This window comes from Antechinus flavipes, chromosome 2 (assembly GCF_016432865.1).
Source record: "Antechinus flavipes isolate AdamAnt ecotype Samford, QLD, Australia chromosome 2, AdamAnt_v2, whole genome shotgun sequence".
In the NCBI taxonomy this organism is placed as follows: domain Eukaryota; kingdom Metazoa; phylum Chordata; class Mammalia; order Dasyuromorphia; family Dasyuridae; genus Antechinus; species Antechinus flavipes.
The window spans coordinates 389,188,321-389,199,748 of NC_067399.1; the positions used below are offsets into that span (position 1 = coordinate 389,188,321).

The following is an 11,428-nucleotide window of genomic DNA, read 5'->3' on the forward strand; positions in this document are numbered from 1 at the left end:
TTATTCGCTTTTCTTCAAACTATTCTAATGGTATTTTGTGAGGTGTAGTAGTACTACATAAATGAATTCTTTTCAGATTTTTAATGTTCATATCAAAAATTTAATCATGAACCTTTGGAATGACTAAGACTTGAAGAGGTAGAACTTTGAAGAATTGGTTGGACAATAAAACAAACGTTTTGAAATGGTTTCATAAGAAATTAAACTGTTTTATTTCTTGCCTTTTGAAATATTAAAATGTATCGAAAATTTCCCCATATTTCCCGGCCATTAAAAGAAATGGTCAAGTCCTCCATGTTGAGCACTATTAATATCATATCTCAGTTGTAATTTCAGATTTTCAGATAACCTTTTGGTTTAAGTTAGGGATTTGATTTCTTTTGCTTTTAAATGAGTTCCTGAAAATCGGTAGTTCATGGTTTGCTTGTGTTTATGTACATTATAAGATGTTGATATCCTAATATAGATAACTTGTTTTGGTTAAGAAACTTCACAAGCAAGAGGTGGGAGGAAGGTAGGTATGTGTTTGGTTTTTTTTATTAGTGTTTTGTAGTCTTTAATGTATATGTTGACTTTGATTGTTTTATTTCCAAATAGAACTTGTTAATTTTGAAATTCCCTAAAGCCTGTGATCCCAGGAAATCAAAAGATCTTTCCTTCCTGCTCCTACCCCATTTTTTTTTTGTTGTTAAGTTGATTTTTTGGGGGGGTTATATATATTTATAGCTTGCTTTTCTTAAATGGACAATCCTGCCCAATAGTTTTTGTAAAGATGTTTTAAAAAACTAGAATCAGTCAAAAATCACACGATAAAATAGTCTCAGAAAACTTAATATTCTGTATGAGCAGGTTTTTATTTCTACCTCCCGCCTGCCGCAACATGAGGAACCCTTAAAGAAAAATCAAACACTTAAAACAATTTGGGAGGGTAACTTGTATTTCTTCATATATAAAATCAGAGGCTTGAATATATTGATAAAATCTTTAATATTCTTTGAGTTTTTTAGGCCTTTTAATTGTAAATATCGTTTTCCTCTTTATTTTATTTTCAACTTTATTTAAATTGTACAAATTTAATTTTACAGCTAATATCTTGTTTTAAAATAATATGCAGTTGGATATGAGGCATCTTTCTGGTGCTCTGATGAACTGAGCTTTGATAATTAACAAAGGAGTAGATATCTCTTACGTGGATAAGCTTTGTATTTGGAATTTAAATCCTAACTATAAGCCAGTATTAAAAATTTTAATCAAATTTGAGCAATTTTTCGTTGTAACTATCATACCCAATTGCAGTCACAATCATTCTTTTCAGACCCCCATTGTAGACTTCTCTAAAGTAGAGAACCTCCTTTTCTCCCCTTAACTTTGGAACCATTTGCCTTTAGGGAATTTGCATGAATTTTTTTTTTCCTACTCTAGCAATTAAAATTTGCTTTATTTGATTTATAATTGAACTGTTTCATGATGACACATTTCTTTCTCTGTATTCTCTATTTCTTTGGCTGTAAAGTAGGAATATTGTAAAGAAAAACTGGTATAAAATGCCTCCAGTTTTTGTTGTGGTGGTGGCGGTGGTGGTTTTGTTATAAATGTGGTGATGCTTGTATCTCGGGTGGGTTGTCTCTTTCCCGCCTTGGTCTCCCTAGCCTCTGTTCCCTTGGGTTCCTCTGAAACTTGCACCGACGGGATCGGAGGCTTCTTCTTGTCCTCACTTTGAAAACTGACGGGACTTGACGGGAACTATGCATTTTCCCTCCCCGGTAGAGGACCCAAGACCTTTTTGAGCGTCTAGGGGCTACAGTTGCTTTTGGGGGAAATCTGAGGATCCCCAAACGCAACCTTCTGTTTCTCAAAGCAAAACCTATGTCGGTAAGAAACTGGGGGGAAAGGATTCGGGGTTCCGACTCCCCTTTCCGGTGCCCTCTCTAGAGAAGATTGCCCTTTGGGGCATTGGCTCCATAATGTTCCTATTGCCCTATCTTATTCTGCTAAGGAAACTTTCTCGGAAAGTGTGAAGAAAACCCAAATAAGCGGAGGATCCTAAATGAAAGCACCAATTTCCTGGCTGCTTAAAACTACTACTTTCTCTCGCTACCAAAGCTGAAACCTTGGGAGCACTATCCCAAATATCTCAAATACTAAACGGGAAGCAAATTCCTATCTAAAGAGAAGGGATCCGGGTCTATCCAGGGTCCTGATCATTACTGATGAAACATTTTTAGTCATTTTCCTTGTCATTGCTGATATGAGACGGGTTCCTCCGAGGGGCAATAAAGTGGATATTCGGGATAAAAGGTAGTAGGAGAAGCAGAGCCTAGTTTCCCCTTCCCCTGAGCTTCAGGAATCGATAGAAAAGGACAGAAGAGAATGGAGAGGGACTTTTTGTGTTGTATCCCTATTGGGACATCTGAAAAATTTTCATCTGGAGAAATAATTTGTGCTTGATACAGAACTAGGAATTTTCTCTCTTCTATGAGGCCATTTCCCAGAACCTGTTGTTCAGTGCTTTGTACTTAGTGGGTACATAATGTTTATTGGATTGGATTAACCCTGGATATGGACTGGTAACTAGACTGATGGTATACATGGTAGTTTTTGGATCTGGTTCTTGGTATCAAAAATTCTCTGAATTCTACTTGAATAATAGAGAACTCACATCAGTGGAATGAGTGCCTGAATTTAAGTAGTTTACCTTCCATCAAGAGGAGACTTAATTATTTAGAATTTAGGCACAAGGGCCCTTGATTAGTAAGGTACAAGAGGCCTACTTTAGAGAAAAGGTACTGTCCTTATATGATTTTGGACCCAAAAATGTTCCACTGATATTTTTACCCCTTTGATTGTAGATTCTTCCCATACTTAAGAGGGTTTTCTATTGCCCCCTATCATATCAGAACTGAGCTTTGGCAAAGAATCTTGCCAGGGTTAGGCTTAGTTGAGAAGGCAGTCCTGGGCTGGGCACTGGAACGGTCAGGTCTCTGAGAAACCTGTTCAGGTTTTGGTCTGTTTTCTACTGGGGAAAGGAGTATAGTTAACAGCCTCCTCCTGTCCTCAGCACTGGAGGAAAAGAATTGGGTTGTGGGTTCCTTTCGTTAGGCCCCTCATGAAACAAAAGTGTGGATAGGGAGCTACAGCTTTCTCAGAACCTCGGAAAAGGACTGGGGCAAACGTCTTCTGTCGGAGAGAAAGGGAATGGGTCCTTGGTTGTTGACTCAGAGGGTGAATCAAGGACTTTTGGGCCCTCCTCTCTTTCCTACTATCTTAGTACATCTTCCTTTTCAATCATCATCTGAGGACCCGGTATTAACGGTGTTAACATAGGCATTGACCTGTCAGGTCCCCTCACTTAAACCAAATAGGGATCTTTTTGTTTATTTGTTTAAGAGAGAAGATGGGGATAGTCTATGCCTGCCACATCTGGAGTCCTGATCTTAGGACAGGAAAGGACTCGGACCTGCCCTAATGAATTTTGGGAAAGAACTGCAGTTTCCCCCTCCCCCTCAAATGATGGCATTTTTATAGAGTGGATTTCCTAAAGCTGGTTTTGTTCTCTCTTTTATTCTGATTCCTCCTTTATTCTGGAAACCCACTCCTTCCTGGGTCTGATGGCTAGGTACCCTGATTTTGCTGCATAGCTGGTCTGCAACCTAAGCTGAGCCAACCCAAGAGCCCGGTGCCCCCCTTCCCCCGATTGATGGAGGTGGGGGGGATGTGCAATGCTGTCCTGTAAGGGGTTGGTTGCACCTTACTATGGTTCGGTGGGATTTGGGAGGGGGCAAAGGAGAGGGGATGAGGACCTGTAAGCGCCCTCAGCAGTTTGAGTCCGGTCTCTCCTTCTCTTCCCTTAGTGCCCCCACCCGGGTGCACTGGGCGGTGCGGGGCTGCGGTTGGGGGGAGGGGGAGCGGGATCATCTGAGGCCAGAGCCGCTGCCGTGCGCGGGGAGGGGGAGGAGGGAGGAAGAGAGGAGAGAGAGAGGGAGGGGGAGAGACAGAGGGAGGGACAGGCAAGGTGTCTGCTGCTCCGCTGGCGGCCTCTGCTCTATCTCCGGGAGGCCGGGCGGCTCCTCATCCTCCTGCGGGTCTCCCGCCTCCGGGGCCAGGGCTCTGCGGTAGGAGAACCCGGAGCGGGGCCTGTCCCCTCACCCCACTTTAGATTGGGTGGATGGGGGAATCAGGGGAATGGCCTTGCCTCGGGCTCTCTCCCACTCCCCCCAGGTGGCTGCGCAGGCCCCGGGGAGGCCGCTCCCGGGTCTCCTGGGCCCCGACGGACGTCGGAACCGGCGCTGACCTATTTGAAGCCTTGCCCCCCCACTCTCTGCGGATGGTGGCAGCTCCCCCTTCTCCCCCCCCCCCCCTCCCTGCGGGCTGTGGCGGCGGAGGGGTCCAGCCCGGCGGCGGCGACGACGCGTCCCAGCTCCCTCCTCCTCTCCTTCTCCCTCCCCTCCCCCCCCACCCGGGTGCTGGGGGGGTGGGCGCTGCCTCGCAGGCTGGGGGCGGGGTGGGGGGATAAGAAGGGGGGAGTGAGCGCTAGCGAGCGCGCGGGGGGTCACGTGCCGGGCGCCGTACAGTAGGGCGCCCTGTTACTGTACTCGGGGAGTCAGTGCCCTGTTACCGGGTCTCGTCTGTCTCGTCTCTTTTCCCTCAGATCTCGCGAGATCGGCTGGCTGGCTGTGGGGGTTGCAGCAGCGGCGGCGGCGGCAGGCGGAGCCGGGGGAAGGGAAGGCAGCGGCGGCGGCGGCAGGCGGAGCGGCAGGCGGAGCGGCGGCGGCGGCAGCGGCGGGCGGCCGGCTGAGCGGCAGCATCATGGCGGACCGAGACAGTGGCAGCGAGCAAAGCGGAGCGGCGCTGGGCTCTGGCGGCTCCCTGGGGCACCCGGGCTCTGGCTCGGGCGGCGGCGGGGGCGGCGGCGGCGGGGGCGGCGGCGGGGCCCCGGGGGGGCTGCAGCATGAGACCCAGGAGCTGGCCTCCAAGCGGGTGGACATCCAGAACAAGCGCTTCTACCTGGACGTGAAGCAGAATGCCAAGGGCCGCTTCCTGAAGATCGCCGAGGTGGGCGCTGGGGGCAACAAGAGCCGCCTCACGCTCTCCATGTCGGTGGCCGTGGAGTTCCGTGACTACCTGGGCGACTTCATCGAGCACTACGCGCAGCTGGGCCCCAGCCAGCCCCCGGACCTGGCCCAGGCGCAGGATGAACCGCGCCGGGCACTCAAGAGCGAGTTCCTGGTGCGAGAGAATCGCAAGTACTACATGGATCTCAAGGAGAACCAGCGGGGCCGCTTCCTCCGCATCCGCCAGACGGTCAACCGGGGGCCCGGCCTGGGCTCCACGCAGGGCCAGACCATCGCCCTGCCGGCCCAGGGGCTCATCGAGTTCCGTGACGCCCTGGCCAAGCTCATCGACGACTATGGCGTGGAGGAGGAGCCGGCCGAGCTGCCCGAGGGCACCTCCTTGACTGTGGACAACAAGCGTTTCTTCTTCGACGTGGGCTCCAACAAGTACGGGGTGTTCATGCGGGTGAGCGAGGTGAAGCCCACCTACCGCAACTCCATCACTGTCCCCTATAAAGTGTGGGCCAAGTTCGGCCATACCTTCTGCAAGTACTCCGAGGAGATGAAGAAGATCCAGGAGAAGCAGAGGGAGAAGCGGGCTGCCTGCGAGCAGCTCCACCAGCAGCAGCAGCAGCAGCAGGAGGATACAGCAGCAGCAACCCTGCTGCTGCAGGGGGAGGAGGAGGGGGAGGAAGATTGATCAAACTGTAAAAAACATAAACACACATACACACACAAACAGAGAGGAAAAAAAAACTATACTATAAAGAAAGAGAGAAAATAAAATTTAAAAAAATGTTAAAAAAAATGTAACTGTTAACTCCAAGGGAGCACCCACCACCCACCGAACCTCCACCAACTGACAGTTTCTCTTCTTGACTTGCCACCCATCGCTGGATGTTGTCCACTTTATCCACCATATAAAACAGTAAGCAGCTGCTAAAACAAAACAAAAAAAAAAAAAAAAAAAAAAAAAAAGTAATAACATTATATATGAACTGTGTTTCCTACTTGATTAAAAAATATAAAGAACTGAGTGTTTATTTCCCTAATTAACCAAGAACTTTTGTACACGTTTAAGCTATTATTATTAAAAGTGTTTGCAAAATGGTCAAGATTATAATATTGCTGAATTATATTAAAAAAAAAAGTCCTTTTCATGTTGAGCTAACATTTGACTTTAGCACAAAAAAAGAGATATTTTAGAACACGTAAAATAATATTTTTAGTTTTTTCTTCTCATTTTGTTACCAAATTTCAAACCTTACATGGAGGTTATTATAGTATATTTGACACCCTATATACCTGTGATTAGAGATGTGTATATATATGAGGGCTAGGCATGCTTTGTGTCTGAGCTTTGTCTAAATGTTATGCAGAAGTTTGTAGAGTTAAAAGGTACGTAGGTTTAATTCATGCAAGGTAAACAATAAGTGCTCTCTTTTATACAATATGCATTGCATCTGGACCTTAAACATATAAAAATGGTCAGTGAAACTTCTGTGAACATGAAGAAAATTATTAAAAAAGGCATTTAAATGAAATTTGCTAAGTTGTGATTTTTACGGTTTGAACCAAAGTTATTCAAATAGTAAAAAAAAGAAAAAAGAAAAAAAGAATATCTCCTCCCATAATATTTTTCTGCTCCTGTTTGGTTTACAACTAAGTAGGCGTATTGTCATTATTGTGTATATGAGATGTACTTGTATTGTTCATAATATATTTTTTTTATTATGTGTAGAAAGACTTAAAGTACTTACCTTATGTGCAGCAATTTCCAGTGAACCTGTATTTGGACAACAGGTAGTGAGTCTTTGTGTGGTCACTGACACTAGCACTGTTTCCTAAACTTGCAAGAGGTCTGAAGCTATCCTTTGATTTATGCCAGTGCTATTAATTTATGTAGGCCTGTTAGAAACCAGTGCAACACAATTATAGAGTTATCCTACTGAGCCATGGATTTTGAGTTTCATATAAAAGTGAAAGCCAAGTTGGTGTATGTAAAGGATTTCCATGTAGCTGTGGTGCTAGTTATTACTGGCTACATTATATTCTAAGTGTATTTGTGACCCCAAGTGTACAAGCCTCCTATCAAGTTTGTTCTTGTAACTCTTATATTCAAGGTGTAGGGTATGAAAATGCAGAACTTAGGAGAGCACTGATTTGTCAGCTGTTGTCCTCCAAACTGAAGTTATTTGTAACTATAGACTTTTACAGGTTTTCCTTTAAAGATGTTTGTGTGCTTTTAATTGACAACTAACTTCTTGCTGCTGTATAGTAAAATATTAATATATTTTTATCATTAAACTGCTGCATGACTATCATCATTGAGTGAAGAGAAAATGTTATAAAAAAGATGCCTTAAACAGTACATTTTTGTTCAGAATTCTGTAGAAAGCGTTTAAGTAAATGGAGAATCTTGTCTGACTCAAAGTTCTGGGGATGAAATAATTTGTTTCTTGACAAATCTAACCATGTAGATCTAACTGCTGTATATAGAAGACACCACCTGTAGGAACAGGAAGGTATCTGTGCTTCTCAATGATTGTAAAGCATTGGCCTAGGAAGGTGAAAAAGTTGTCTAAAGTAACTTTTCTGCTGGTTCATTTGGTTTTATTTTTATATTTTTAAAGTTCCCTGGTTGTGTTTTTTCTTTGTTTTTGAGATCTACTGTATTTGTTGGATAAACAAGCTATTTCCATTGTACTGTGCATTTCTCTTTTAAATAATTTGCTTTTAGTATTCATGCAATGTTAAATATGATATGACCTTACAGTAGTTAGGAGTTTCTTTTACTTAAAAATCACTGGAAATTATTAAATTGCTTTTTTTCTCCCCAAGATGCATTTTTCTTATTTCCAAATAGTAGAATTAAGCTTTGACAGTACATAATGTGAGTCACTTGGAATGCTTTTCACCTGCATGTAAACATTACTTAATGACCTGGGATTTTTTGTTGTTGTTTTAAAGTTTGTTGAGCAGTTTTGTTCACTGTACTTTAACTGTGATATGGAAAAGATTGCATTATCTGTGCTGTTTCTAGTTAGAAAAGTGATTTGCTTTGATTTTTGTTTCTGGTTTTCTATAGGTCTTAAAAGTTAAGCATTGTATAACAGGTGGTTGGAATACTTCTAGATCAGTGTTTTATAATTGCCAGCAGTAAGTAGTTCAAGTTAACAAAACCAAGTCAAATTTAGGCAAAGTGACCTTTCTTAACATAGAGAAGAGAGTCCTTTCACAACATTTTCTTTAGGGTCAGAATTACCGAAAGGGAAACCTCAACTATAGATTTCAGATTCTGCTTTGGAATTGGACCAGATAGAAGTATATGGGTTGTGCAATTTTAGTTACACTATAAGAGTTGATTGAACACAATCTTAGCAAGTTTTTGTGCACAGTGTCTGATTTGCAGTCAGTGAGTTGTTGTTTTTTTTTTTTTTTTCCTAATTCACATACAGATAATACTAAGATTTACATGGTGACCATGGAAAAGATAAATGACTGTAAAGATGCTCTTGTTGCATCGGTTTATCCTTGTTTCCTCCCCCAGGTGCTTGGTACTAAGGTTCAGTATCTCAGTGTTTTTCAACTGAAAGTTGTTTCTTTTGTTTTTCTTTCAATGGTAACCCTGTTTATGCTAGAACAATAAAGATATTGGTATATTTGACCATATGTGTTACTTAAAGAAGACAGTATGATCAAATGTGCCTCCCACCTCCCCCCAAAAAACCAACCCAATAGAAAACAAAAACCAATTCCTTATAAGTATTGCCTTATTTTTCTTGATGATCTGTTTTGTCTTACAATGGTCCAATAGCTTGGTCAAATTTTATTTGCCTGAGTGTGAAAGAAAACTTGAAATTCATTGCAATATTGACATTCTTTAAAATGAGAGACACTGTCAAGTAATTCAACCCAGAGGAAAATAGCCACCAGATTTAAATATCAGTTGTGGTGGTGGTGGTTGTGGTGGTGATGGTGGTGGTGGTAATGGTGGTGGTGGTGGTGGTGGTGGTGGTGGTGGTGGTGGTGGTGGTGGTGGTGGTGGTTAATCTTTTATTTTAAAAGCCACTGTTGATTTGTGCCTCATATTTTTCATGCTGAAGTTATAAGCAGCAGTCATCCAGCCACAGAGGGAGCTAAAGTTAACTAACCAGAACTGTACAGAAATCATTATACATGCTTTTTCACAACAAAGGAAGTTCATAAGAAAAGCCATGTTGGCTTTTACTCTGTAAGATACAGATTGGAGGATAGATGAATATTTGCCAAATAGAAAGAAACAATAAGAAAAAAAAATACTCTTTTCTAGCTTTTCAAAAGCCATGGAGTCTCTAAACCAAAACCTACCAACAAAAATCCTTGACAGTGTCACTTTTTAGTTTTCCCTGGAAGGGGGTGAAGTTGAACTAAAGTATAAAATATAGCAGTATGTTGTGGGTTTTTTTTTTTAATTTTACAAATACTTTTAAAGACTAGAGTTGCTATAGTAAAAATGGTTTATTATCTTGATTTGTTTTTTCAGGTGTGCAGAAGGCTGCTAGTAATTTTAACCCTTCCTTTATCCAAAGTAGACAAATTATTTTTATTTGGGAACAAGTACATTGTTGCCTTTTTAAATAGCACTATAACAACCTCTGATAGTTAGTTATAGTGTAATCTTTATCCCTTGCAAACTATGCAAAGTAAATGTAAATTAGGATTAAATTAAAGATAGTTGATTAAATTTCAATCAGGTGGCATTCAGAAAACTAACTGAATTATATACCAAGAAAAACTATTAGTCTAAGAGCTATGTATGCTAACAACAAAATATAATTTAGCTACCTAGTCTAAAAATTGTCAACATTAATATTGTGTAACAGGTCTGGAGAAGATTGCCTCCTTTCTTAAAAAGAGAGATTAAGGATTTTTATAATTGTTTTTCATCAAATTTTAATATTTTTGTCAAATTTTTAGGTATTTAATTTGTAAAAGTCTGCTTTGTACTAGCATACAGAAAATAGGGTATTGATTTAAACTTTTTGAAGCCAAGTGATCAAGTACATTTGTAATAAAAGTCAATGGATCGATATCAGTTGTACTCACTGTTTTCATTTCTTGTACTTTCTAATGCAGTGGTGTTATACTTCTGCAGGAAACATGAACTGAATCTGGGGGGTGGGAGGGAGACAACTGATTTAATATGAATATTAAAAATCTGGATGATTTTCATGACCACACACTTTGTAGCATTAAGTCAGTGAAGATTTGGTTGATCATAAGAAATGCATTTTTATTAATATCCTTATTTTTTGCTTAATGTTTTCCTGCCAAATTTAATGTTTTGAGGCTTTCGGCTTTTTGTTTTCATACCTTTTTTGCATTTTTTTTATTAGAGCTTGAAACTTAGATCTTTCTTTTGAGATATGGCCTTTTTTTTTTTTTTTTTTTTTTTTTTGGCCAGCCTTGTCAGTCCCACTATAGCATGATACTTTTTACATTTCTATGCATTTCTTTTCTGAAACATTCCATCTCTTCTTTTTCATGGTCCATGTATGCTTGTATACATGTATGTATATATACTTTTCATAATGGGATTTTTAAAAAAAAGGCTTGTATAACTAGGCCTAATAGCATTACATTCATGCCATTATTTTTTTTTAATATGTAAACAAATGTAAGCTTTTCTTTTCTAAGTTAGAAATATTATACCAAATCTGATGACTTATTCACATTCTTTCCCAAAATTTTTGGAATGGGTATAAAATCCTGACATTGATGTACAAGAATGCTAAAACAAGGTCATTTTTTCGATTACTAATATTTTGGACATTTGGTGCCAACTCCAAGTAAACTATTTTTGCTTATATATATATAGTTGAGATGATCACTTTGGAGAGTAAAATAAGTAAAAACTAAAAATATCTGGTTAAGCATTTTTTAAAACAACTCATTGAGATGGGGGTATTTTTTTTTTTTTTTTTGCAGTTTTTGTTGACAGAATGTTATTAGATTGAAAATGAAACATTAAGAGTTTTTTTGATACTTTAATTTTCTGTTGATTGAATTTTGATAGTTCACTCAGCATCAACCAGGAAACAGCAGTAATTGTTATCCTTATTCTTGTTTTTCATTCATTGTATCACTGTCATTTTCATTACAGACCATTATGGTAGGATATGAGTATTGGTGGTGTGTGTGTGGGTATGTGTGTGGGTATGGGTGTGGGTGTGGGTGTAAAATCTGATTTTACCATTTGAGAATGTGTGTTAGGTCCTAAAACATCCCTAAGTTTTAAGACCTCAGTCACCAAAAAAAGTCTTTTTTTAAAATTATAACTTAAACATTTTCATCACTTTAGAGGATGTTGTTCTAACTATAAAGAATAATTATCA

General features: G+C 40.6%; 1 protein-coding gene across 1 annotated transcript; it reads left to right on the top strand.

The window, feature by feature from the left end:
- The first annotated feature begins 4,806 nt into the window (after window positions 1-4,806).
- On the top strand, window positions 4,807-7,891 carry PURA (purine rich element binding protein A). Its single transcript, XM_051978536.1, has one exon. It carries the CDS (start codon window positions 4,807-4,809, stop codon window positions 5,749-5,751), a length of 945 nt encoding a protein of 314 aa, XP_051834496.1. The 3' UTR covers window positions 5,752-7,891.
- Window positions 7,892-11,428: the final 3,537 nt, after the last annotated feature.